General features: G+C 57.3%; 1 protein-coding gene across 3 annotated transcripts; it reads left to right on the top strand.

Moving 5' to 3' along the window:
• The first annotated feature begins 1,794 nt into the window (after window positions 1-1,794).
• Window positions 1,795-16,576, top strand: PVALB (parvalbumin). 3 transcript variants are annotated; one of them, XM_081312058.1, is made up of 6 exons: window positions 1,803-1,886; window positions 3,110-3,149; window positions 3,950-4,017; window positions 5,644-5,776; window positions 6,963-7,072; window positions 16,365-16,576. In XM_081312058.1, the coding sequence occupies exons 3-6, from the start codon at window positions 3,957-3,959 to the stop codon at window positions 16,391-16,393; spliced, it is 333 nt and encodes a 110-aa protein (XP_081168184.1). In that variant the 5' UTR covers window positions 1,803-1,886; window positions 3,110-3,149; window positions 3,950-3,956; the 3' UTR covers window positions 16,394-16,576. The 3 variants fall into 3 exon arrangements, with proteins under 3 accessions (XP_081168183.1, XP_081168184.1, XP_081168185.1); XM_081312057.1 differs by lacking the exon at window positions 3,110-3,149 and having other exon boundaries at window positions 1,795-1,886; XM_081312059.1 differs by lacking the exons at window positions 1,803-1,886; window positions 3,110-3,149 and adding an exon at window positions 2,551-2,691.
• Window positions 16,577-26,790: the final 10,214 nt, after the last annotated feature.

Genomic DNA, 26,790 nt, shown 5'->3' with positions numbered 1-26,790 from the left:
CCTGTGTATGTGTCCTACCTCCGCTCCGTGATCTTAGGCAAATTGCCTAACCTCTCTGAGCCTTATCATTTCATTAATAAAATGGGAAAGCTATTGTTTACCTTTTGAAAGGATATTAGGTTGTGAAGCTATGTACACTGTCCCCACCCAGCACAGTGTTCAACAAATAACTGTGACCATCTGCCCAGGCTCAAGCTAGGGGTCCTTCCCAAAGGACAGTTCGCAAGCCTCTGCTGCGTTCCCACCTTCCTGAGCTCAGCCAGGCCACACCTTCAACTCCTAAAGCCCCGTGTCCAGCCCTGGCCTCTCTCCAGAGCAGCCCTCTGGGCCTCTGCACCAGAATATCTTCCAGGCTCCACAGTCACAGCCCCAGGTCTGGGCTTCTCCCTGCTCTGTGATTTGGGTCAGTTCCCTTGGGCTTGGTCTGCAGTTGTGGCTGGTTGTGGCTGATCTTGGGGCTGTGCGCCTGGGATCCTGAGCTTCTCAACTCCTGCACATCTCTGCCCGTGCACTGGGCACCACTTTCTCCCTGTACCAGTTCAGACACGGCACCTCCTTTCTGCAAAGAGCCCAGGCTTGGTAACTTAGAGTCACCTAGGATTGTCCCCATAGTTCCTCCCACAGTGCCCAAGTCTGGAAGATTCTCCCTTGGAAGTACCACCTGATCTGTAGGCTCTGATGCCACCGTCAACCTGCCCAGTCTCCAGCCCCAGCATCCCACTTCCAGTCCACCCTCCCAACTAGGAAGCCAGTGGTCAACAAGGGACAGTGGAGCCTCCCTCCCACATAGCCTCTGCCTGGAGGCTGGACCTCCTAGGCTGCTGTCAAAACTGGGCTCCAGCAGGGCACTGTGGTGCACACCTGATCCCAGTGACTCGGGAGGCTGAGGCAGGAGGATCTCAAGTTCAAAGCCAGCCTCAGCAACTTAGTAAGACCATGTCTCAAAATAAAATATATTTTAAAAGGGGGCCTGGGGATGTGGCCCAGTGGTTAAGGATACCTGGTTCAAACCCTGGTACCAGAAAACAAACAAACAAACTGGGTTTGGGCATCCACATCAGTGCTTTGGAGACTCCTTTCCCAGGGATGAGGAGAGGAGCCACTCCGGTGCTCATATTCATCCAGGCTTCTCAAACACACCTCCTGAGGACCGTCACCTCAAGCCCAGGCAGACCGTGTAGAGACCCTTTGCATGTCATGAGCACACTGGGCTTCGCTCCATAGAAGTGCATTTGCATGTGACATCTCGCATCCAGTTTCAGGGGTGCACACCCCCCAAGCATACAGAGCACAGCTTGCCCCCCGTCAAGTGTATTTTACAGAGGAGGACTGAGACAACTGGAAGAAGGGCCCCGAGCAGGACAGGCAAACTGCCTCCCTCCGCCAGGCCGTGATCATCACAGGAAAGCGTGCTGTCCACTCCCAACCCAGTCCTAGCTGTGAGCAGAGTGCTTGCTACATTCCCCACCTCTGCAAGGGCTTCGGGTGGAGCCGGACGATGACCGCACACGGGATAATTCCCTTTCCTCCCTTCCTGGAAAGCTGTAGAGGGAGGAAACGTGGCTGCCCCCAGAGTGGTCAGGGAAGGCTTCGTGGAGGAAGCCACCTGCCAGGGCTGCGCGCTGGTGCTGGGGACGCAGGGCCAGGTTATTAATAGGCCTGGCTCAGTGGGCCCAGGGAGGTGAATGTGATACAGACACCCAGTACCGGGGCTGGGGAGTACCTGACACCGGAAGGGGAGGGGGCTGGGGCCGGGGGAGCGCCACCTCCCAAAATAGCCAGGAGGGAGCCTATTTAAGTGGCCAGCCACCCCCAGGCTCACTTCCCGCAGGACTCCCACCAGCCCCGCTTTCAGTGCAGGCTCCTGCCGTCCACTCCCACCCAAGGTGAGTGGCAGCTGGGTGGGTCGTGACCCTGGGTGGCCGCGGAGTCCAGGACTAGAGTGAGTCCCGAGCGCTCCGCCCTGGCCCTAGGTGAGCCAGGCAATGCCTCCCCTTGGCCTGGTCGCAGGTCCCCATCTGTCCAACACAAGGGTGCAGCCAGACACCTGTGAACTCTCGCGATGCCACCAGAGGGGCAGGGGGGCAGGAGGAGGGGGCGTGGAGGCCTGGTGTCCACCAGGCCTGAGGGCCGTGGAGCCGAGGGAGACAGGAGGAAGGAGGGGAGGAGCCAGGCTGGGCCCCAGGTGCAGGACTTGGGGACCCTCAGGAGCCAGGGTGTGGTTTGGATACATGGGACTCCTCTGGCCCTGGGCACTAGGGAGGAACACTGGGGGGGGGGGGTCACTGAACTCCAGGGGAGGGGACCCTGGGGTGGTCCTGCTCACTTAGGCTAATCACAGACCCTTTCTAGCCTCCGTTCCCCCATCTCTACTGCATGAGGGTCCTTGGCTGGGAAACCAGATTCTCCCACAAGGCCCTTGAACAGCTCCTGGGAGTTGAAATGAAAACAGGCCTCCAGCTGGGGCAAGGAGCAGGGCGGAGCAGCAGGGCAGCAGGGCCAGGGCAGCCGAGGGCCCGGGAGGCCTCACACCCAGGGGTATCTGGCCAGGACTTCAGCCTGGGCTCCTTGGACGCCAGCTGGCTGTGGGCTGAAGGAGCTGACTCACCGAGAGGGGGCAGCTGGAGCCAGCCACTCCTGAGGCTTCCAGGAAGGGCACCAGCCAGGCCTGAGCCGGAGACGGTGTTGACAGTGAGTGTCAGGGAACTTGAGCTACTGGGCAGCTGGGCGGCTGTCCCTGGTCCCCACACCAAGGGCCACCACAGTCCCAGCCCTTGCCCACCTGCCTAAGTTGGAGTCTCAAGGTCCCACTAACAGGGACAGGGGTGGGGACCACCAGCCCTTCCAACACAACAGAGGGAGACACAAGCCTAGAGATGAAGGTCCCTTCCCAAGGTCACATGGGGACTCAGTGCAGCCCCAGATCAAGGTCCAGGCCCCCACTCCCTGTCCAGGGCTCACCCTCGAGAGGCAGCTGCTGCAGGCAGGGTGTGTGGGAGACCTCAAGCAGGTGCTGCTGGCACTTGCCTCATTCCCAGAGGGGCTTTAAGACCACGAAGCTCGCTGGGTGGCCAGGAAGTGTGTTCTGAAGGTGTCACCTCTCCCCCAGGTGAACACCAGCCTCCCCAGAGCTTGCATGGACATTCCAGGTAGGCTCCATGCCCCCAGCTCCCCAAAGAGGTTTGTGGGGCAAGGGGCATCTGGACCCCAGATTCCTGGACAGGGGAGACCAGGAGAGTAGTTGATGGAGCTCCAGGAGCGGCTTTGTGAAAAGTCAGGCTAGGCAGGAAAAAAAAAGAAAAGAAAAAGCCCCGTTAAGATGTGCATCCCTGGTCAGATGTGGGACGCAGCTCCAGCTGAGAGCTTGGGCAGCTCTCATCTGTCCCTGTCCCCACCACCCCTTCCTTGGTCTGTGGGTCAGGTTTCCTAGCCTCAGCGCTCAGCTTTTGCAGCAAAAATTTGCATCTAGGACAGACAAGAGGTTTGCATCCGGGTGGAGAGAGAATGGGTGCCGAGCTGAGGGGTCCACGGGGTAGAGGCTGGACCCTGCGTGTCCAATTATCTTTCCCTAAATGGGATGTCCTTCGAGGTGCCCAGATTCGAGCGGTGCCTCCTGCGTGCCCTTGACGGCAGGCGAACTCCCCAGACCCGGCTCATGGCGCGGGCGCCCCCTAAATTCCCGAGGGCGTGCTTCCCGGGGCGACCTGGCCGCAGACCCCGGGATCTGAGGCGGTCGGGGCCTGCGCTGCGGGAGCAGGTGGGCTGCGGGGCGGCGGCGCAGCAGGACTGAGCGGCTCCGGCTGCGCGCAGAGCCCGGCGCCCCCTGGCGCGGTGCCAGGCCAGGCGGGCGTGCGCCGGGCGTGCGGCACTGCAGCGCCGGTCATATGAGCAGAAATGATGAGAAAAGCACTTTTTAATCTTTTCGCACTTGCTCTGCCCGCTCAAACAGTTGCAGGATGTCGATGACAGACTTGCTCAGCGCTGCGGACATCAAGAAGGCGATCGGAGCCTTTGCTGGTGAGAGCGCGCTCCCTCCCCATCCTCTCCTTCCATCCGTCACCTGCGTCCTGCGCCCCGCGGCCGGCAGCCGGCCAGTCCCCTGCAGCCTCTGTCCACGCGTCCGGAGGGGTCGGGGCGGGGTGGTCCTCCGCGTTTCCCAAACTCCTCGGGCCGGAGGGGACTTGGGGCGGGCTGCGCGGCGGGGAGGCGGGCTGCCCGAGAGCAGCGAAACTTAGGGGTGCAAAAGGGCCGACCCGGGACCAAGGGCAAAGACCAGGGTCGAAGGAGGGACCTTGGGAGTTCTTTCGAGCTCTGGGGTTTCCTTTTCAAGGCTGGTGGAGGGAACGCAGGCGTGCCTCTCTCTAAGGGACCCTTTTCTGGACAAGACTTTTCCCTGAAAGAAGGTGGCCCATTGTTGAACTAGAGAATGTCCGAGCTCCCTCCCTGGGCTTCAAAGTCGCCTCCCTGGGTCGGTCTCGGTCTCACCGGGCACTGCCATCTTCCGGTGGCGGGTGCTGCAGCGGTGCCCAGGGCGTCCTCCGCGGCCCATCGCCCCCTACCCCCCACTCCACCAGTGCTTCCAGGCTCAGGGAAGGGCAGCCCCCCCTACCTCTCAGACTGCCAGGGATCTAGTGCATGGCCACCGCTGACCTTCCCACTCCCCTGTCACCACATGGGGAAACCTCAAAACCTCAGCTAGGAGAGGACCCGAGACTGGGCCAAGGTCATCTAGCCAGGCAGAAGAGGAATGAGAACTGGGGTGGCCTCCAGAACTTGGTCCCCTACCTTAGAGTGAGGGATACAGGGCCACGTCCCCTCCTGCCAGCTCTGGACAGAGGGAGAAGCTGGCACCCCCCCCACACACACACACAAATAATAAGGTACATCACCCCCATTGCACCCCCCCTTCCAGAGGTACTAAAAAAGGAGCTCAAGACAAAATGGGGGAGGGCTAGCAGAGAATCCTGTGTCCTTTCTGCTTGGCACCTTCTCCCCTGGACACAGGAAGCTCTGGGGAGTCACCCTCCTGGGTCATTATGAGAACCACCTATGTAGCCTTGAGCCACCTTGTCATCTCTAGGAAGAAACTGAACTGGGCTTTTGTCACACACACACACACACATACTCATATCACACACTCATACACACACACCCCAACACACACACACACACACACACACACTGCCACTGGAATGAATCTCTGTGACAAAGCCAGGACTCTTGGGTCCTCCCCCCTTCCTCTCACTATATGACCTTGACGAACACTTGTCCTCTATGTCTATCTTCTGTGTGGCCAAGAAAGAAGGTTGCCTCTCCCCGGCCCCAGTGCACACACCAGGTTCCCACCAGCTCACTTCCCAGCCTGCTGTCACCTAGGACCCGCCGGAAGGCTGCACGGAGAGGGTCTCAGGAGGCCAAGGTCTCCCTTTGGTTCCTGGGGGCTCCCTATTTGCAAAAGGTACAGGTGAGGGGGCTGGGCAGGCTTGAGAGGCGTGACCTTGGACGAGCACCTTTCCCAGTCCTCCCACAGGACTGTCCTCCCTTGCCCACACCTGGCAGTGGAGTCACCCGAACACCAGGACACCCCTCCCCGGCCTTCCTGGGCCTCCTCTTGTCCTCATTTTCACCCGCTCCTCCCACCAGCTGTCGACTCCTTTGACCACAAAAAGTTCTTCCAAATGGTCGGCCTCAAGAAAAAGAGTGCGGACGACGTGAAGAAGGTGTTCCACATCCTGGATAAGGACAAGAGCGGCTTCATCGAGGAGGATGAGCTGGGGTAAACTGAGGCCTGAGGGGACTTCCGGCCGGAGGCCCAGGGAGGAAGGGAGGGTGGTGGCTGGAACCCCTGCTTCCCAGTCCCCATCAGGGCTGCCCTTTCCCTGGCACACTTCACAGAAGGCAAGGGCAAGGGCCCAGGGTACAGGGAGAAGATGCTCACGGCACCGTCGCTTCCGGAAGAATCAACCCTCAGCTCAAAGTGCAACTAACAAGGTTAAATTATAGCCACTTAATACTGCTAATGGAATGCTGCTTCTTAATAATTCAGTACAAACCGTGAGGTGGTTTTCCTGCTCGCTGGCACCATAGGCGCAGCCGGGGGCTTGGTTCCTGTAAGTGCTGCCCTGATTCCCAGTCGTAAAAGGCACCTTCTGTCTGTGCAGACCCCACCCCTTCTGGACCAGGGTGTCTAGAGCAACTTCCGGGCAAGCCAGGGTCCCAGAGCCAGCCTTGGGGATTCAGGGGTCCTTGGAGCCAAGCAACCAGGAAAAGGCACTGACTAAGAAGATTTGCAAAACTGCATCTGGGAAGAGCCCTCCCATCCTCCCCGCCCCGGCCACCTGGCCCCTGTCTTCTGCCAGCTGTGCCCTAGGATGTCACTCTGTCCAAGACTGCCCTGGATTTCATCAAAAAGAGCAAAAAGAGGGAGGAGAGAGAGTTCCTACTTAAGGAGAACTCCCCCCACCTATCTTGTCTCCCCCAAACCATCCCACAAGTGTCTCCTCTGCCTGGGACCGTCTCCTGCCCACCCACACCGGGCACTAGCCTCTCCCTGCCCTCCAGGCACCACTTCTCCAGGAAGCCTCCCCACAGTGTACCCATCCCACCACATGTCCCTCCTGGAGTACGTGACCTCCTTCCCACTGATTCAGGTGGCTTCCTAAGATCACCACAGGGCGACCAGCTTCCAGCCTAGCTCGCCAGAGAAGACATTCAGTAGCTGTTTATTGAATAAATAAAGAAATGCAGGTGCCCCCCCGCCCCCGCAAGTAGGCTCAACCCCGAGGCCAGCCTGTCCCCCAGCCCACTCGCTCACCAAGGCACAGCTGCACACACGCTCTCTGCTCGCTGCCTGTCCCAGCTGCCCCTTCCCCTCACGGACGCCACCCTGCCGTCCACACCATGTCCCCCCTGGGTGACCTTGACCTGACTCCCTCCTCCTCTGTCTCCCTTTCCTCCTCCAGATTCATCCTAAAAGGCTTCTCCGCAGACGCCAGGGACCTGTCTGTGAAGGAGACCAAGACACTCCTGGCCGCTGGAGACAAGGACGGGGACGGCAAAATTGGGGCTGACGGTGGGTAGCACATTGTGGATTCTGGGATGTGTGGATGCTGGAAGTTCAGAGCCGAGTCTATCACCAGGAAGGGGAGCCTGGGGGGAAGGGCTCCCATCAGGTCTAGCCAGGCAGAGAAAAGCTGCTATGGAGTTCCAAAGTCGAGCCCAGTGAGTCTCATGCATGCTGGGTGGGAACCAGGAGAATTTAGGATTTTTCCACTACTTTGCCCAGAGTCGGGTCCTGTACTGGCTGTGTGACCTTGGGCAGTCTCTCTCCTTCTCTGAGCCTAAGGCTCCTGTAGGTAATCTAAGGAGATGAGGCCAGCTGATCCCCAAGGACCCTCCGGCTCCCATTAGTCTCAGATCCCAGGGATGGAAAATCCTGGTCTCCTATCCTCTGCAGCATCTGACCCTGGTGTCCTGTAACCTTGAGCCTCAAGACAGCTTTTAACTCCACTCAAATATACTCTTCTGGTATGGCAGGACAGCCAGGAAAGACAGCCAGCCAGGAACCAGCCCCCACAAGCAAGAATGGTTCTCAAAGTTAGCTGTTGGCACAGGCAAGGGGCCAGCAGGCCACCCGTCCCACACCCTTGCCCACTCAGCTGGACCTAGGATTCCTGGGGACACATTCCAGCATCACGTTTTGCAGATGGCCAAACAGATGTTAAAGGGCTTGGTCTAATTCAGAGAGTCAGGACCTGGAGATGGAGCAGGGATTCAGAACCTGACCTGAATGTCCCCACTGCCACCCCTCCATGACAGGCCTTTCTGATGGTCTAAGAGAAAACTGTGTGTCGGTGCCTCTGAGTTCCACTCCCAGCCACCTGACCTTGGGGAAGTCCCGGAACTGCTCCGGGCTTCACCTTTCTTTGAGCTGAGGAGGAGGAGGGTCTTAGAGTGCTGTCCTGAGGCCCAGATGTGTTACTATGCAAAGGGCCTAGACGGGGTCAGGCGCAGAGCAGATGCCGCGGGTTGGGAAACTAAGGTGAAATCGGGACTAGATTGCGTTCGCCCTTGTGCCGCGGGGTTTGGCCCATACCTGTCCCCCAGCAGGTGCTGCATGGATATCTGTTGCTTGAGTGTGAATTCCAGGCCCCCATTCTGCTTCCTCTCTGCCTTCCCCGGCGAATCTCTGGGGTGTCACCGAGTCCACTGGCCTGCCTTGCCAGCCACAGGGCGGGCCACTTATCTCTGACCTGCTTGGGCTTGTCAGAAATTCAGCGACTGCAGGCCCAAAATTACTTTGAGAAAGGTATCAGAATTCTGAAACTGGGTCTCAGTTTATTAACGTTTATTTTGGCTAGAAACGAGAACGGAGACTCCTGACCAAGGTCAGACGCAGGGAGTGCCTGGGCCACCTGCCTTCAGCTTCCCTGCTTGCAGCTGAAGGAGGGAGGTGCTTTTCAAGGACCTGAGTGGAGGGTCCTGGGGAAGTGTTGGCCACTGAGCTGCTCTGGGTGGCTTGAGTGACAGCTGCTCTCTGCCCCAGCTCCACCCCCAGCCCTGGCTCCACCTTGAGCTCAGCTCCAGCCTCCAGCCCACCTCCACCTTCCACCTCCACCAGGAAGCCCAGCTCAGAAGCCTTGGGCAGGTCTTCACGGCTGGCTGCTTCCAGGCCACCTGAATGGTGAAGAGAAACCAGGGCAGTCCCTCGCCTGGTTCCCTGCCTCCCTCTCCCTCCCGCCATACTCAGGTCTTAAAGAGCCAACTGAACTCTTCCAATAGACATTGTCTGAGCAGCAACTTGGTGTCCGGCAGGGAGGGGAAGATGAATGAGACCCAACTTAGAGTGGCACCATTTCCTGGCTGGGAGCCCCTGAGCTGTGGTTCCGTAACCCTGAGTCCCAAATTCCTCAACTGTAAACTGCCCAGGATACCAAAGAGTGTCTAGTGCAGTGTTTAGTAAGTGCTCAATAAACAGCAGCTAGGATGCTTTTTTTTTTTTTTTTTTTTTTTGGCACTAGGGATTGGACCCAGGGGTGCTCTACCTCTGAGCCACATCCCCGGCCCTTTTAATTTTTTAATTATGAAACAAGGTCTTGCTAAGTCACTTAGGGCCTCACTAAATTGGTGAGGCTGGCCTTGAACTTGCCATCCTCCTGCCTTGGCCTCCCAAGTTGCTCTGAGGACAGCTGCGTGCCACCATGCCCAGCTAAGATACTGCATTCACTTCATCTGCACATTGCTCACGGTTCTGGAAACAAATGGCACTATACGGTGAGTGTCCCTTATCTAAAAGGCTTAGGATCAAAAGTGCATCAAACTTTAGAGTTTTTCAGACTTCGGAATATGTGCATAGCCTCATGTTGGTATTCAAAAAGTTTTGGATTAGGGATGCTCAACCTGTACGAGGCAGAGCAGAGAGTTGTAGGCAGGGCGGGGGGTACTTCATGTGGACTAGGAGGCACTGGGCTAGGATGCCACAGCAGTGGAGGGTCCAGGTATCAGCAAGGTGGCGAGGCCGGTGGTGAGGAGATGGGTTCGCTGGGAGAGATGACAGTAGTTAGCTGGGCATGTAATGTGTGCCAGGCCAGTGCTGGTCTCCTTACAGTATCACCTCTTTTACCCAGGAGGACATAGGTGCAGACACAGAAAGAGCAGTCAGGGAATCCAAGGCCACTTGGCCAGCAAGTACGAGAGCCAGGATCCAACAGGGTCTACGGAGGGCTTGGGCCAAGCCGAGGCTGACGGAGTTCTAGTCAGGAGCCGGGGGTCTGGGGGCACCAGAGCAGCAGGGGCTGGCACAGGCCTTGAGCACAGGCCCCCCGACAGTGTGCAGGCGTGGGAGGGGAGGCAGAGCCCTCTGCGGGGCCCAGGAGCCATCATGGCTGGCACCCTGCGGCTTCCCCCAAGGCCCAGAGTGTCGGAGCCCACCTACCCGCGTAGGATGCTCTCTCCTGTCCTGGGACCCGGGCAAGTCACAGAGATCCCTGGCTTTCACGGGGCCTGGTCTTTAAAACGAGCGTCAGGCCACTAGCCAATCCCTTCAAGCTCCCAGGCTGCAGGGAAGGGGAGGAGGACAAAGTCCTAATAATACGCCTTTCCATTCTCATCTCCGGGGTGACTATTTCCAGGAAGCTCAAAGACTTTTCTAGATGTGATCGATTGAGTTTCAACAGCCACCCTGAAAGGCTGGTGCCGGGCTAGACAGCGGAGGGTTAGAAAAAGGGAGAGAAGCTGGAAAGAGGTGGAAGGGGCGGGCAGGCGCTTCCTCAGGCGCCCCTGGACTAGTGGATCTCCAGGGTCCTTCCCAGCATGGATGGCCTCTCCCACGGCTTGGGTGGGCCTGAGCATTTGCATCTGGAACAAGTAGCCATGTGGTGTAGACAGTGCCGCAGCTGCACTCTGAGAGCCACCGCCTGAGGACAATCCTAGGAAGGAGGGGCCAGGAGTGTCCACTGTCCCCACTTTACAGGTGAGGAAACAGTGACACAGAGAGGCCACGTGAGGTGCTCGGGGTTACCCAGTAGCAGAGTCAGGACTGAGGCTCTGTGTCCCTCCAGGACCCACTGTGACCCTGCCTCCCTGGGCATTTGTCCCCAGCCTGACTCTGAACTGGAAGCCTCCACAAGGAACAGACAGACCCACAGACATTGAGGTTAGCACCCAGTCCCACTCCTGGTGGGACTACTCTCAGGTCTTTTTCCTCCGTCAACCCTCACGTAGCTCCCCAGCTCTTTATTACCTGCACAAACAAGGAAACTGAGGCCCAGAGATGCAGAGCAACTTGCCCTGAAGCGTGAGACCCCTTTCAAACTCCAGCTGCAAATGAGCTCTTCCCCCAACGCTGTAGGAAGGTCCGTACACCCCACATCCACGTGCGCACGTGCAATCCAAGGGCATTTTCCCTGGGACCCAACCCTAGAACTGGATCCGCTTTCCTGAGCTTTAGCCCTGTTCCAATTCAAGAGCATTTTACTTCAGTGCTAAAAACATGGAATCCTAATTATTTCCTGACCAGGAGGACTGACCACGGACCTCCCAGGCCTGAGGGCTTTTGCCTCTCCTGCTTCCTTGGGTCAAAATCTGTTTTCTCTTATCCTTAAGTAACCTATTTCACCTGGGGCTTGGGGGTGAGGGAGTTGACTGCCAGACCGTGGGGACCAGCCCCGGGAGTGTCCCCAGTGTTTCCTCCCAGGGGCATCTGCTCCGTCATCTGCAAAGTGGGGATAAAAATACCTCTTGCCTCGGCTTGGTGCGTTTAGGTGAATGTTCTGGAAATGATTCCTTTCCTCTGAATTAGGCGAATGCTTTTTTGAAAGTCACCTCAAAAACTTTTTAGAAGCTGGGGAGTCCCGGCCCTCAACAGAAATGAAGTGGAGTCTAATGTCTAAGATGGGAGGGAAGCGAGAAGCCTGAAAGGACAGTCCCCTGCTTCCCGGTGCTTCCAGCCTGCCAGCCCCTTCTGGGATTGGGTCCCCAAGCAGGGCAGGATGTACACACTGGCAGGGCCCCGGGGTGGCCAGCATTTGGTGGCATCTCCTCCTACCATCCCAGCAGCCCCAGGAGGTCTAGGGGACAGAGACTGAGAGATGTGAAAACTGAGGCCCAGTGGACATAGAGTGCCAAAGTCACCCGGCAAAATCCTTGACCGAATGGGACCTGGGTCTCCTGACTCCGCCTCCCTCCTCGGCCCAAGCTGAGCTGAGACTTTGGAGTTATAAATGGCTCCGGCGCTTAGCAATCTGCTCTCCTATTCCCGGGTGCACTCGCGCTGGCTCGGGCCTTATGCTGAACTAGATAAGACGGAGCAGGGAGAGGAGGAGGCTGCTTATGTAACTGGCCTCCTGGAAAATGGAGCGGCCGGCAGGGCGAGAAGATGGTCCCGCCCCATTCACCCGGCTCCTTCTGTCTGAGGGCTGCGGTGGGGACGCAGGGCCGTCAGACTGAGAAAGAGATGCAGCCGGGCACGAGCCACGCCGGAGCTAGAAGCCTCCTGGCTGGGTGGCTCAGCCTCAGTTTCCCTGTAAGTAGAATGGGGGTAACAGGGCCCGAGAGGATGAACTGGGCTCGCACATGGGGCAGCCCCTGGCACCGAGGGCGCCCCAGAACAGTTTATGATGCCTCCCTATGGCTGTCTGGCTTGACCCCAAATGACCCTGCCTCCAGTTCTGCAGGGTGGGAAAGTGATCTCTGTTTGCAATTCCAATGTATAAGAAACCAAGCCGGGGAGCTATTTAGAGGCGAGGTGATAAACCAGGAGGCTGGTCCCTTCATCCTGGTCATCACGGAGAGGGAGGGAAACAGCCTTCCAGACGCTGACTCAATGAGTCTCAGTTTCACTTGGGGCTATCAGCATATGCCGCTCCCACCTGTCAATAGCTTCTAAATCTGTCCAGTGTCCGCAGCACCCAGGACTGGGGCAGACCTAATTAGGCTAATTGCAGTTTCCTAAGGGAGAGTAAAGAACAGAATCTGCCCATCCTCCGTCTGCTGCCCACCTCCCACACATCCCTGCCTTCTCTGCCTCTCTCTGATTGGGCGAGGCAGACCTCAGCAAGCCAGCCCTAGAGGATGCTGGGGGCAGCCTCAGGCTGCAAAGGTAGGGCTGTGCTTGCGCGTCCTACAAGGGGAAGAGCATCTGGATCCCTCCGAGGGCTCATTTCCCTCATACCTCAGCAATCAGCATTGACTTAATGGTGTTCAACTGTGCCTGCCCCGCCTGTGCCGGACGCTTCCATCATTTCCTGTGGTCCTCACCATCATCCGTGAGGAGAGGGTCTCAGGATCCCCACTGTATAGATGAGGAAACTGAGGGCCAGAGTCTGACCACCCACAGAGGGGTGTGCTGGAGGCGGGAATCAACTCACATGGAATTGATCCTGTGGAAACTCGTTCAGGGCAGCTGGCTACTGTGTAGTCCCCGGGTCCTCTGTTTAGGTCCTCCTTGTCCTCCTTAGATTCAGGGGCTTTGTGGTAGTTGTCATTTCAGCGTTCCAACCCATGTGGATTGTGCTGAGGGGATCCAAGGGGGGTGGAGTTAGCATGTATAAGCTGCCTACTGTGTGCCAGGCATCTTTCTGTATTTTATCATCTGTTTTCCCCGGTAGCTGTGTCAGTAGCCTGTACCCTCCTTACAGATGAGAATACTGAGGCTCAGAGGGGTAAAGTGGTGACCCATGGCCACCCAGCCAGGTGGTGATGGACAAGACAGCTTCAGAGATGGGGATGGGGAACGGAGATGGGGAATGAGAGGGATGGTGGATTCCAATAGCAGCAAGAGCGACAGCCATGCTGACAAAGGCTTCAAGTCTCCTCTCTGCCACGGCTTGGTGGCAAAGTGGCTTGAATTACAGAGAATCCTGATCACAGTGGCCACCAGGTGTGTGCTGTGCCCTGGCCCTGACTAGGAGCTCTAGCTAGATCCTGGGAGCAGCCCCAGGAAGCAGGACTCCCAAGAGCACCATGGTACAGACGGGGAAACCGAGGCACAATGCGTGACCTAGTCAAAGGTCACAGAGCAACAAACAGGAGCTGGGAGTGGACCCCAGCCCACTTACCCCAACCCAGTAAGAGTAGAAGATCACGTGTGAGATGAGAGAACCCGACCGGGAAGGGCGAGGCACCTCGTCCAGGGACTAGCAGATGACTGGAACCCGTCCCCCAGCATGCCATCCCGTCCCAGGGTGCAGCCGCTGCTCTGCTGGCCTGGGCTTCCCATAGTCTTTGTGCACTTGCTCATTTGAGAACTGGGCTTTTTTTTTTTTTTTTTTTGGAGGGGGGTGGTTGCTAGGAAGGCTGGGGCTGACTGGTGCTAAGGGCTCTGCCCCCGGGCAGACATGAAGGTACCAAAGTGGTGGCCTCTGCCCTCAATGTGTCTGCAAGTGCCCTGTTCAAGGTTCCGTGGGGATAAAATTAGAATCCAGTGTTTCCTGCACGTCCAGCCAGACATGGCTGCCGTGACCTTCTGGCTGCATCAGGGTGGGCAAAGGGCCGATTAAGAGGCTTTTAAAAGCTACAAAATATTCCAAATATTTCCCAGAGTGAGGCTCCAAATGCCCAGCTTTTATCCCAGGAGACCCTCCTTGACACCCTGGGTCCTCCCACACCAACTGCACCAGGTCCCCTCTAGTGTGGGGGTGAAGACAGTGTGCTGCTGAGGAGGAGCCAGGGAGCCCCCAATTTCCAGCATGAAGAGTCAGACCCAGCCTCCCCTCTCGATGATCTCCAGGGGCAGTGTTGGTGACAGGTTTGCGCCTCCTGTACCTCAAGGCAGAGCATCTCAGTGGCCTGGGACAGGGAAGGCTGGCTCCCTCCACTCTGCCACATTAAATGGCACATGAAGCTGGAGAAGACTCTCGCTTCCACGGGCCACCAGCCCAGCCAGGAGCAGCCCTCACACTCAGCTCCTGAGGCCAGAAGACAGACTGTAGCTCTGTGTCTTATTCTCTGCATGACTCTGACACCTCCCCTCTCCAGCCCCATTTCCCCATCTGTAAAATGGGAATATCTCACAGAGCTCTTGTGAGAATTCAGTGCAGTTAAACAGTAGTTGTTGAAACTTAAGGACTCATAAGCCATCCCATCCACCCATGCACCCATCCATCCATCCACCCATGCACCCATCCACCCACCATCCATCTATCCATCCATCCATCCATCCATCCACCCATCCACCCACCCATCCATCTATCCATCCATCCATCCACCCACCCACCCACCCATCTATCTATCCATCCATCCATCCATTCACTTATTAGCACCTGCTGTGTGTCAGGACGTTCTAGATGCTGGGAGGGTGAACCAGAGAGAGATGGGCTCCCCCCCCCCCAGAGTTTGCCTTCTAAAGGGAGGAGACCAACAAAAATAAGTACATAAATAAGATCATTTCAGAGTGTGCTAAGTACCGTGAAGTAAATAAAAAAGGGCTACTGTGACAGACCCATGGGGGTAGTGACATTTGATCTGGGACATGTGTCACTCTATACTAGGTCAAAGTAGGTCAGAAAGTCCAGCATAGAGAAGGAGGCTAGGACCGACTGTAGCATGAGTCCCATCCGCTCTGTGACCTTGGTCAGGCGACTTAACTCTTGGGCTTCAGTTTCCCCAGCTGTAAAACGCAGGCCAAGGTGAGTCTCCCCGGAGGTAGTCGTGGGATTCAGAGGTTGGCACTCGACAAATGCCGGCTACCAACTGTAAAGATGGACTTCCTGGAAGAGCCCCCAGCCTCCTCCAGCCAGTCCTGAAGGCTCACAGGGGACTGTGGCTGAGGAGAGGCCCCGCGGGGGGGGGGGGGGGGTCGTTGGTCGTGGGGCTGTTTCCGGGAACCACTCAGCGGGAGAGCCTTGAGCCTTCAGGACCCTCGCTCTCCACCCGCTTGAATCCCTGCCCAGACCCCATGCCCAGGTCACCACCTTTCCTGTCCTGGGACAGTCGAGGGACAGGAGGGTGTGGTGTCCCCTCAGATGGCCAGAGTCAGTGCAGGCCATAGCCATGACAGGGCATGTGGGTCTGGTTGCCCTTGGTTTTGTTTGTTTTAACTTTGGAATAATTTTAGGAATACCGAAGAATTTCGGGGATCAGGCAGGACCTTGTGCACCCTCTTCCCAGCCCCCCAGGCTAGCACCTTGTATCACCACGGTTCACGTCAACCCCATGGAGCCGCATTGCTGGGTTTTATCTACATGTTCTGCACCAAGTCCTGGCAGGGCAGCTGACCTCAAGGGGGTCCCAGGCACTTTTTGTGGCCTTTCTGAAGCCATCACGGCCCCTCCCTTCTCTCCATGGTGTGTGAGAGATCTGAACCCTGGGACCCCATTGTCCAGCAAATGGCCAGGCCTGCCTGGAAGCCCTGGCCCTTGACCCCAGCCCGTGCCTGCCCCACACTGCATTTACACAGGCGTCGAGGACTGACCAGGACCCCACCCTCCCAGGCAGGCCAGAGACGTGGCGTCCCAGAGTCGCTCAGTGGTATGCGGTGGCAAAATCCTGTCCTCCCTCATCTCCTGGGGGGAGAAACAGAAGAAAAGTCCAGAAAGATGGCTGGCTGCAGAGCTTCGGTCTCCTCATCTGTAGAATGAGCGTAATCATCAGTGATGAGATGATGGTCAGGGCCAAGTGGGATGCTGGATATGGAGTGTCAAGGACAACGGCTGCACTCAGCGGACCCTCAGGGACTGTCAGAGCCACGATGGGAGCTGACAGTCATGTGATCACCGTGTTCACTTATTCTCACGCTCGCTCATTCCGCCACATCGGGCAGCAGATCCATGAACCTGGAGGAAGCACAAAGCTGTGCGCTGCGTCCCTCGGGGAGTCCCTCTGCACCCTCTGCCTCCGACTCATGGCCTCTGTCATTTCTTTTGCAGAATTCTCCACTCTGGTGTCTGAAAGCTAAGAGGCGCTGCCGCCCGGGGCCTCCCCCTCTGCCCCCGACACCCCGACTCAGCCGTCGTGTCCCCCCTGGATTTTCTGTTGGGTTTATTTATGTTCTTTTTTACTCCCCCACCCCCTGTGGCTCTCAAATGACACCGTTCTTCTGGAAAATGCTGGAGAAACAATAAAGGTCGTACCCGTGGGACTCCATCTGCATGGGAGGGCCAGCCTGGCGGGCACCGGCTTTCCAGGGACCCTTAGGCGGGCAGGGGGTGGGGCGGGCTACGGAAGGGAAGACCGCTGAGCCTTGTACTGAGCATGGCCCTCCAGGCGGGTCCTCCCTTTGAATCCTTGGGACCACTGCACAGAGGAGGTGACGGAGCTCCGCGTACAGGTGCGGAGACTGAGTCTTGGAGCCGGGAAGTGATGCGCTGGGGCCCCACAGCGAGCACCGTTGGGTGCTGGGATTGAATGTGGGTCTATGGACGGCTGGATGGACGGATGGTGGGTGACGGCCGCTATCTTCACCTTCCATCCCTGTGACAAATACCTGAGAAAATAACGTAGGGAGGAAAGGCTTGGTCTCGGGCCCTGGTCGGTGGCTCCTTTACTTTGGGCGGAGGAGCATGGCACAGGAAGTTCTCAGCTCATGGCAGCCGGGAAGGATGAGCGTGTGTGTAGAGAGAGTGTGTGCGTGCACACACGTGTGAGCGAGCAAACCAGGGACAAGATCCCCGCTTCCAGGGCAGCCTCCTGTGACCTAGTTCCTCCAAGGAGGCCCCCCCTTCTTCAGCTTCTCCCGTGTCCCCTAATGCCATCAGCTGTGACTCCACTGAGGAGGTCACACCCTCCTGACCCAATTATTTCCCAAGAGCTCCCCATCCCCACGCACCCCTGCCTGGCACTGCTGCCCTGGGGACTGAGCCTTCGACACAGGAGCCCTTCGGGAACATTCCAGACCCAACCCTAACAGGGTCCCATTAAACTCCTTTTGTTCCGAGTAACAAAAACCCAACTCAGAGGCACTTAAACCAAAAAATAAAAAAATAAAAAGGAAATTCAGCTTCAGGAATGACAGGACCCAGAGACTCCGGCAGGAGGCGCCACAGAGCTAAGGCCCCGCCTCCTCCATGCAGGAGGCTCCCCAGGACGCAAGGTGACCCTGTCCACTCAAGGCCCAGGTGCAGCAGGGCCGCTAAAAAAGACCCCCTCTCCCCAGTCACCCATCTAAAGGCCCCAAATTCAGTCCCATTAGAGTGGGGGCTCATGCTCCTTGGGACTCACCTGTGCCGAGCCCCTCTCGGGATCCCGTCTGCACAACAGCCCAATGGAGTGTAGACCATCACTACCCCAGTGTAGACGAGAACCCAAGGCACAGGGAATTTCAGTGTTACCCCAAGATCCCTCAGTGAGCCACTGGTGGGACCAGGACCCCGGCCCAAGAAGTCACCTCGGGGCCTCTGTGTCTCCCTGAATCTGTCAGAGTGACCCGGAAGAGGGACACTGACTGGGCCAGGGGATCAGCCACACAGAGAGCTCAGGGCCTGAGAGTGGAGGAGGGGTGTCCCTATGGAAATCATTAGTCGGGCTCCTGGGTGGGCAAATGGTAGTCCTGCCGATGGCCCTGCTCTTCCCACGATGGCCTGCCCAGTTTACTCTGGAGGTCCCAGTGGAGGAGGGATTGACAGGGTGTCATTCTCCCTCCACAGGATGCCACCAGCCCCTTCTCTGGGTTCTGAGGGACAGGCATGGACGGGCCACCTTCCAGAGTAGTGGTCAGGCGGAGAAAGCAGGCCCAGGCCAGTAGGGGACGTGGGACCAGAACTGGTAACTGACTTAAAACCACAGCGAGTCCCAAAGGGTCACCCATGTGCACTCAGCCTCCCAGGTCCTTCTCTTACTGAGCCCCGTGGACAGGCAGCGTCCTGAGCCACCTTCACAGGCCAGAAAACCAGGGCTCTCTGGGGACGTGCAGCTGGGGAGGGGCAGAGCTGGAATTCAGTGTGTGGCTTGGCAGAGAACGCAGACTCGTCACCGCAGCTGTGCCCAGCTGGGGACAGTGAGGGGAGAGGCAAGAGGGGAGCACAGCCCAGTGGTATGGTCAGGACGTGGCCATCAGGACAAGCAGCCTGGTTCCCAAGCTCTCCCCCTCCCCCTCCTCTGGTCCCGACCATCCCTCTCATCCTCGGCCACCACCTGAGTCCAGGCCAATCAGGCAGGAATGTGACTCTGTGGAGCCACCTGGCCTCTGTGGAGCCACCTGCATTCCTAGCGGCACCTCCTGCTCCTCCTCCTCCTCCTGCTCCTGCTCCTCCGCTCTCGGGAACTCGGGTTGGACAAGTTTGTGTCCTGGGAGCGTCATGAGTGGAAGTGGCCTGGCTCCTCCCTGTGTTCCACAGCAGTGGGCTCTCCTGGCCAGTCTCCCAGCACCCGACCCTTCTCATTCTGCTCCCCGAGTGGGGCCAAGGGCTTTTCCCAAAATCTAGATTCCACTAGCGTCCTCCTGCTTGGAGGCGCCTGGGCGGCTGCTCAGTCCACACAAGGAACCCCAAATCCAAGTGCAGCCGTCCTGGCCCCAGGGACAGCCGCCAGCCCTCCCCCAGCCTCCTCCTGGGCCCTCACAATCTGTCACCCCAGGCTGCTCCCTGGGCCTGGACCTGTCCTCCCCGTCGGCCCAAAACCACCCCGACAGGGGCCCACGGTCAGGGTCAGAGCCCCCGACCGACTCCTGCTAGTGGAAAGAAAAAGGGTGACACGTGATTCCCATGCACCCTCCCAGAGACCGAGTGAGCCCGCGGGCAGGACTGTTCCCTGGGCCTGCTGGCTCTTGGGCCCGCGCATTGCAGATGGACGCCCCAGGACACACTGAAGGGTGCGGGGTTTGCAGCACAGGAGGAGCCGGGACCAGAGGAGGGAGGGCGGGGGCAGAGGCGGGGCCGGGCCCCCTGAGCCGTGGGCCTGGAGGAGGGGCCAAGCCGGCTGCTGCTGTGGGGCTGCCAGACCTGCCCTCCGCCGCCTCAAGTCCTACAGGTGCCGGGCACTGTCCCCCCATGTGCCATGTTGTCCCTCCAGTCACCACACACTGAGGTCTAATCAGCCATCCACGGCATGAAGGGGTGGGGCCTCGGGAGGCCATCGGGTCACCAGGTGCCACCCTCATGAGTGGAACGTGTGCCCTTATAAAGGAGGTGAGAGGGAGGTTGTCCCCCGCCCCTGCCACGTGAGGACGCGGCACGGGGTGCCATCTATGAAGCAGAGCGTGGCCCTCCCCAGACACCAGACCAGCCGATGCCCTGACCCTGGACGTCCCGCCCCCAGGACTGCTGCTCTAAGTTCCCAGCCTCCAGCTTTCCAGCTGCAGGACCGGCCGAGGCACCGTCCCCTAGTTCACTCCCTTTCAACACAGCAAGATGGCGGGCTCAGAGAGGTCAGGGAACTGGCCCCAGCGGCACAGCTAATAAAATGGGAAAGAGCAGACGGACACCCCGTGGTTCAGAGGCGGCAGAGAGAAACACCAATGAGAAAAGAATCAGCCAAGTTTTATCTGGGAATAGCTTTGAATGGGTCGCAGGGCGTGGCTGTGGGAACGCACACACACCTGGCAAACTGGGGGCGCATTCAAGGGCTCTCAGCTCCTGGTAGCCAGGAAGCAGAGAGAGGCGGAGCCAGGGACAAGATATGATCCCCAAAGGCCCCAATGCCCTCCCTCCTCCAGCCACACCCTCCTGCCTACAGTTACCACCCAACAGCCCATTTGTATTGCTAATCCAACTTGTAACTCTAACCATCAAATGGATTAATCCACTCCTGAGGTCACAACCCTCATCACTGCCTAAAAGCCCCAGCTCTGCACCCCGCTGCATTGGGGACCATGCTTCCAACACAGGAGCTTTTCAGGGGACAGTTCCAGATTCAAATTATAGCAGACACCTAGAGGATGGATGGCTAGATGGATGGGCTGGTCCTGACTTAGGATGGTTCTGCTCAAGGTTTCTGGGCTCTATACGCATTCAGTAGAAACCGTACTTTGGATTTGACCCTGATCTTCTTGTGGACTAGAACCTGCAGTGTGACCCTCTGGAGAGGCCCGGCGGGGGCAGGAGCCACAGCTCCCAGCCAGCCCACGTTGAGGGGAAATGGCCGGTACCTAGAGCTGCCTGTGTTGCGGGAGTTGGGTTCTGGGTCACATTCCATCATGTCTATAAAACGCCCTTCTCTGGATGTAGGAGAATTTCCACACTTTCCTATAAAATAGGCTTTGTGATAGGTGACTTTTCCCAACTGTGGGCTAATGGACGTGTTGAGAGCGCTCATGAGGTAGACGAGGCTAAGTCGCACTGTTTGGGAGGTCAGGTGTGTTAAATACATTTGTTTATTTTTATTGGTGCATTATAATTATACAGAATAGTGGGATTCATTTTGATTTGAGGTATTTTCAGTCTCCAAGGGTTTATTGGGACATAAGCCTGTCATAAAGTAGGGACATCTGTGCACACACTGATTTGTCATAAGGAAGCAGCTGCACGTGTTGGAGATGAGACCTAAGGGATTGTCTCCCTCGATTATGGAGACGGACCAGTCCCCACATCTGCAGGTGAGTTGGCCAACTGAAGCCCCGGGCAGCTGACGTGTGGTCTCAGTTCAAGTCTGAAGGCAAGAAAAGAAAAAAGAAAAACACAATGTCCCTGTTGGGGACAAGTAGAAGAAATTCTCCTTTACTGAAAAGAGAGTCAGACTTTTTATTCTACTAGTCTTTTGGCGAATTGGTAAGGCCCACCTCCTCTAGGGAGGATGATCGGCTTCACTTCGTCCATCAACTTAAATGTTGATGTTATCCAAAATGCTCTGCAGAAACACCCAGAAAAATGTTTGACCAAATATCTGGGCACCCCATAGTCCAGTCAAATTTAAACAAAAAAACATTATCCATTATTGCAGCCTGATTAACAATGGGCAGTGGACATGAACGGACATGTCTCCAAAGAAAATATACAAAGGTCGGTGTGGTGTCATAGGCCTGTAATCCCAGCTACTTAGGAGGCTGAGGCAGGAGGATTGCAAGTGCAAGGCCAACCTGGGCAACTTAGTGAGGCCAAAATAAAATTTAAAAGGTGGGTGTAGCTCAAGATAGAGTGTTAATGTAGCATCTCTGTAAAGTCCTAGGTTCAATCCCCAATACCAAGAAAAAGAAGTGGGTGAGAAAAAGAAGAAATAGCCAACAAACATATGTACACAAAGGAACTTCTATAGCAACATTATTTATAATAAGCCACAAGGTGAAAGTAACCCAAATATTCATCAGTGGTGAGTGGATAATCCAAAGGTGGTATAGCCATGTAGTGAAATATTACTTGGCCATAAAAAAGAATGAAGCATGTTACAACTTGAAGGAACTTTGAAAACATCATGCCAAGTGAAGGAAGCCAGTCACAAGAGGTGACATATTGTATGATGCCTTTATATGAAATACCCAGAACACGTAAATTCCTAGAGACAGAAAACAGATCAGAGGTTTCCCCCAGGAACAGGGAAGTGGTATAAGGAGTAGTTACTTAATGGGCTCAGGGTGTTGAAACCAGAGTTTTGGTTACACAGATTACGGATGCACTGAATGCCACTGGACCGGGTGCTTTGGAATGGTCCGTTGCGTGTCATGTGGCTCCATCCACGGTCATGGTCACCGGCCTTCCCCGTTTGCTTTCCTAGAGCTGAAATCATTCATCATCGTCACCCAGCACCTAATCCGCCCCTGGCACAAGGGAGGTCCTCCACACGTCTTGGTTGGGTAAACCGACACGTACCACAGAGAAGAGCACTCCAGGAAGAAGGGGAAGCCACGCGGCTGCCCAGGGGGACGTGAACCCTGCCCTGACTGGGGGCGGCCGTGGTCTGAGAGGTGCTGGGTTCCTTTGGTGGATTCTGCAGCCAGGACCAGGAGGAGGCCGATGGGCAGCAGCGTGGACCTGCTCTAGGAGGCCCTGGGGGTCCCGCTGAGCAGGGAGCACCCTGTCGGGGGAGGTGGAGGCAAGGAGCTGTCGAAGGGACTTGGGCTCCAGGACAGTCCCTCAGCACATCCCTCCCGACTCCGAGCCCGTGATCCAGCCGCTTGCAGGCCATGAAACATCCATCTCCCCTCCTGCTGGCTGCGGCTGGCTCCATCATTGGTCAGACACTTGGCAAGCACAGGGGTCCTGCGGGTGGACTCGCAGGGGTCCGGGATGCCCCCGGGAGGACGATCTTCGTACTCTCTCCTTTCCAACCTGCCCGCGTTCAGAGGGCCAGAGGGGGAGAGGCAGTAAATGCCACTGGACCAGGTGCTTTGGAGTGGTCCATTGCATGTCATGTGGCTCCATCCACGGTCATCGTCACCGGCCTTCCCTGTTTGCTGAGATGCGGGTGCCAAGGAGAGGAGCTGGCGGGCAAGGGCCCTGGGGTTGCTCCACCTGGGCACCGTCCCCCCCCCCCAGCTCACCTGTTCCTGGCTCTGGGTGGGCTCCTAGGCACCTGCTGCCCCCTCAGCTGGCCTGGGTGATGTCTTGCTCAGGGCAGGCTCTGCAGGTCCAAAGGAGGCTGCACAGTGTGGAAGGTCACTGCTGGGCAGAGCCATGGGGCACGCCCACGGCCACTGCGGGTCTGACAGGGCCATGTGGGACGTGCAGATGAGGATGGGCTTCGTAGCTTTCAGCAGGACGCGTAAGTCATTACTGCTGTCTCCTCGCGGCTGATTCTCCCTTTTTTTGGTGGGGGGGGCAGGATTGAGCCGGGGCGCTTAACCACTGGCCACATCCCCAGCCCTTTTTATTTTTTATTTAGAGACCGGGTCTCACTAAGTTGCTTAGGGTCTCGTTTTCGGGGGGAAGATGGCCAGCGTCTCATCCAAGGGCTCTTCTGCCCAGAGGAATCCTAGCCACCCCAAATAGCCACTCTAAATGTTAATATCTCAAATAATTAGCAAATAATAAAACACAAACACTCAGAAATACATCTACAAAAGCAAAGCCCTCCTGTAGATCTAGTCCACTTGGGTTTTTGATCTAGACAAAGGCAAAATGGCTCCAGGGCTTATTGAAGGGGGCACATCAAAGGCAGGATAAGGTCTCAGGTCGGCAGGTTGATTGACTTCTTGGCAGGTCACACCCGTCTCAGGTGCTATGTGGGACCTTAGGCGGAGCCTGAGGGGGAGGTTCACCTGCATCAGGTGGTCAATCCCTGTGGGGGTGTCAGACTCATCCCCTCAGGAGGCTACTGCGCCCAACAGTCCACTCACAGCCCATGGATGGCCCCAGACACCTTGCTAAGCTGCTGAGGCCGGCTTTGAACTCACGATCCTCCTGCCTCAGATTCCAGAGCCACTGGGACTTCAGTGAGTACCCCCCCCTCCCCCGGCACCCAGCCCTCCCCTTTCTTTCTATCAGAGCTCCACTCGGATGTGAGGCCACAATGTGTCCTAAGAAAAATCTCCCGTGACCAGGGGACCCGGTTTGGGTCTATGAGATGGAAATACGGCTCCTGGTGGGCTTGCCGAGGGCTGCCGGGACCCCTGCCCTTGGCTCTCCCTCCTTCACGCCGTCGAGGATGGAGACGGGCCCAGATATGGAGCCACCTTCTCCCAACCTGGGACTTCAAGACACAAGGAGGACAGCGTGGGTCTCGGGCGGCCGTGGGTCCCAGAAGCCGTGGACCTTGGTGGTGCTTGTGACTGGAAGGAAAGAGGCCCCCGTTTGGGTCAGTGGCCGCCTTTCCAACCAGTGTCCCCGCGATGAAAGAAACATTGTAAATCTGCTCTAGTGGGTTGGATGGGGTCTCCCCAAAATATGTGTCCTCCAGAACCTCAGACTGTGACTTTAATTGAAAAAAGGATCCTTCAGAAGTCAGTCGGGTCACATCTCACATTGAGACTGGCCTGGATTAGGGTGGGCCCCAGATCCAGTGACGGGCAGAGGAGCAGAAGGCCCAGGAAGGAGGCCCCGTGGCCATGGAGACAGAGGCTGGAATGAGCTGCCACCAGCCAAGGAACACCAGGCAGGAAGGACCCTCCCCTCCAGCACCTCCGTTTCAGACTTCCAGACTCCAGAACGTAGAGAGTGAATCTCTATCATTTTAAGTGCCCGAGCTGTGGTCTTGTTATAGCAGCCACGGGAAACTCATACACACCCGAGAAGGTGCCGCTGAAGCTGTGGCAGGTACCTGGGCACCTGGGGGGTGAGTAGGAGTTTTTGGTTAAGGAGGAGGAGAAAGACCTTCCAAACAGACAGGTGGCAACTGTCATCGTAATGGCCACCTTCACAAAGCACTTCCGTGGCTGCCTTTCCCACCGCCTCCTTAATTCACTGATGACAGAGGCTCTGATGCTCCCCACCTGCCCCTTCCTGAAGGGTTAGGGGTTAGGGTTAGGCCCACAGCCTGGTTGCCCAAGGCCTGCTTGTCCCCGTGGCAGGAGCCAAGGTGGAAGTGCCCAGGAGACACATCCTGCATGGCTCTGGACAGGCGCAGGTGAGTCTGACCAGAATACACCAGCTCCCTCCCCTCTCCACAGCTTCCCCAGGTCCCCAGGACAGAGGTGGGCCACAGTGTCCCCCACTGGCCTCTTCCCCTAGGGGTATCCTGGGAGCCATTTGCAATGAACACTCGCACCCACGTCCTTTCTGAGGCAGCTTCTGGGAGAATCCAAACCAAGGTGGCGTTGCCTCGGGCTCGTCCCTGGTTCATCTGACCCTAGAGCCCAAGCTAAGCGGGTCAGCGCTAGGGTCACGGGCCTGATGGACCAGACAGGCGTCCCCACCCAGGGACCTAAACCAGGAGCATCTGGCTTCTTGCCTCTGGATTGGGAGCCGCAGCGGAGCCTTCTGATGGGCAGCTCTGAGGCTCCGGGAGACGGGGACACGTTCTGTACTCTCCAGGGCTCCTGTGGGGCCGCCTGGACAGGCTCCAGCCAGAGCCCTTCCCTCTTACTGCCCTGGCTCTCCAGGTCCCGGCCACTTCTCACCCTCCCTCCTCCAACACTCACATCTGTGGACTCTCGAGAAATGAGCGCAGGACACTCGTGTGGGCAGAGCACTCCGGAGACAATTCTGGGCCGGCTGAGGGACCCCCAGGTGAGCCAGTGCCTCAGGAGGATTTTCTCTGCCCCAGCAGTTTTTGCAAAATTCAATGTTTTCTTGCTGGAGCGGAGGTCGGGGGTAGGGGAGGGGCTTCTTCCAAAATCATCACCACGCGCCACCTTGTCAGCATCGCCAGAGATCAGCCCAGGTGACCCCGGGGCCAGCCCGCTCTCTGCTCTTGGAAAGGTACTTTCAGAATGTGGCTCGTCCAGAAAAGGTGACACCGATTCCTGTACATAATAAACAGCTTCACTCAGCACTTTATCTCTATCTGGAGGAAACTGCCCTCGGTTCTTGGATTTCTTGCATTTCTTGCAAGGGAAGCTTCCCGCCCTAAATAGAGGAGAAGGATGCATTTGAGTCATTCATTCGTCCATTCAGCAACGATGCCCTAGGGTCACCATGACAGGGAGCCCTCCGTGCCACTTAGCCAATGCGTTGTGTGCAAAAGCATCCATGCCCACAGCCCCCTGTGGCGGGTCCCTTGTTCATCCCACTTTACAGATAATGAAACAGAGTCCCAGCAAGTTCATCAGCTCTCCTAAGGTCCCCATCACAGGCGGAGTCGGGTTTGGAGCGAGATTTGAACTCTGCTCCCCGTCTCACAGGTGACGAGCTCTCGCAGTGGTGTGCCATTAGACGCCTTCTGTTGAGCCTCAGTTTCCTCTCTGCAAAATGGGCTTGCCTGCAGAAGAGGCTTGGAAGAACAGGAAAGAGCCATCGGCGCGGCGAAGGGCAGGTCCGAGGGACGGGGTCCCCAACCCGGCCTCTGTTCTTCAGCTCTGCATATCCCAAAATGGTTTTGCAAATTGGTGGAATTAGAAAAATCTTTCCCAGGACACTAGATGGGGGAGACTGAGTGGCCCATAGACGCGTGCTGTTGCAGTCAGACTCGGAACCCAGATCTGCTGACCCCGCGGCCCGCCCCCCTGTCCCTCTGCCACCTGAGAGCCAGGTGCTCTAGCTTCAAGCCCACAGCCCTGGGTTGTGGTAAGTCGGGCATCACGGGCCACCCCAAGTCTCGCCAGCTCCCCTTCTAGAGCAGGGAGGGGGCCTGTTGTCAAAGCCACAGGGGGCCCAGAGGTGGCCTGGAGGCCTGTCCAGTCGGTCCCTGGGGAACACGCTCAGGCAGCTGAATTCCCCTCGGTCCCCTCAGGAAAGGCTCAACTTCCTCCTCTGAGCTTCTAGCAGGTATTTTTATGACCCGTTTGAAAGCCACCAATTCCCAGTTCATGAATGCCCCCTCCAGGTGTTAACAAGACACGTTGAGAGGAGGGGACAGGGGACCTGAGTCCATCACACCAGGACTCTGCTCGCC

The sequence above is a fragment of the Spermophilus citellus genome, assembly GCF_964194105.1.
Source record: "Spermophilus citellus genome assembly, chromosome: 10".
Classification (NCBI taxonomy): domain Eukaryota; kingdom Metazoa; phylum Chordata; class Mammalia; order Rodentia; family Sciuridae; genus Spermophilus; species Spermophilus citellus.
This window is presented reverse-complemented; position numbering and strand designations above follow the sequence as displayed.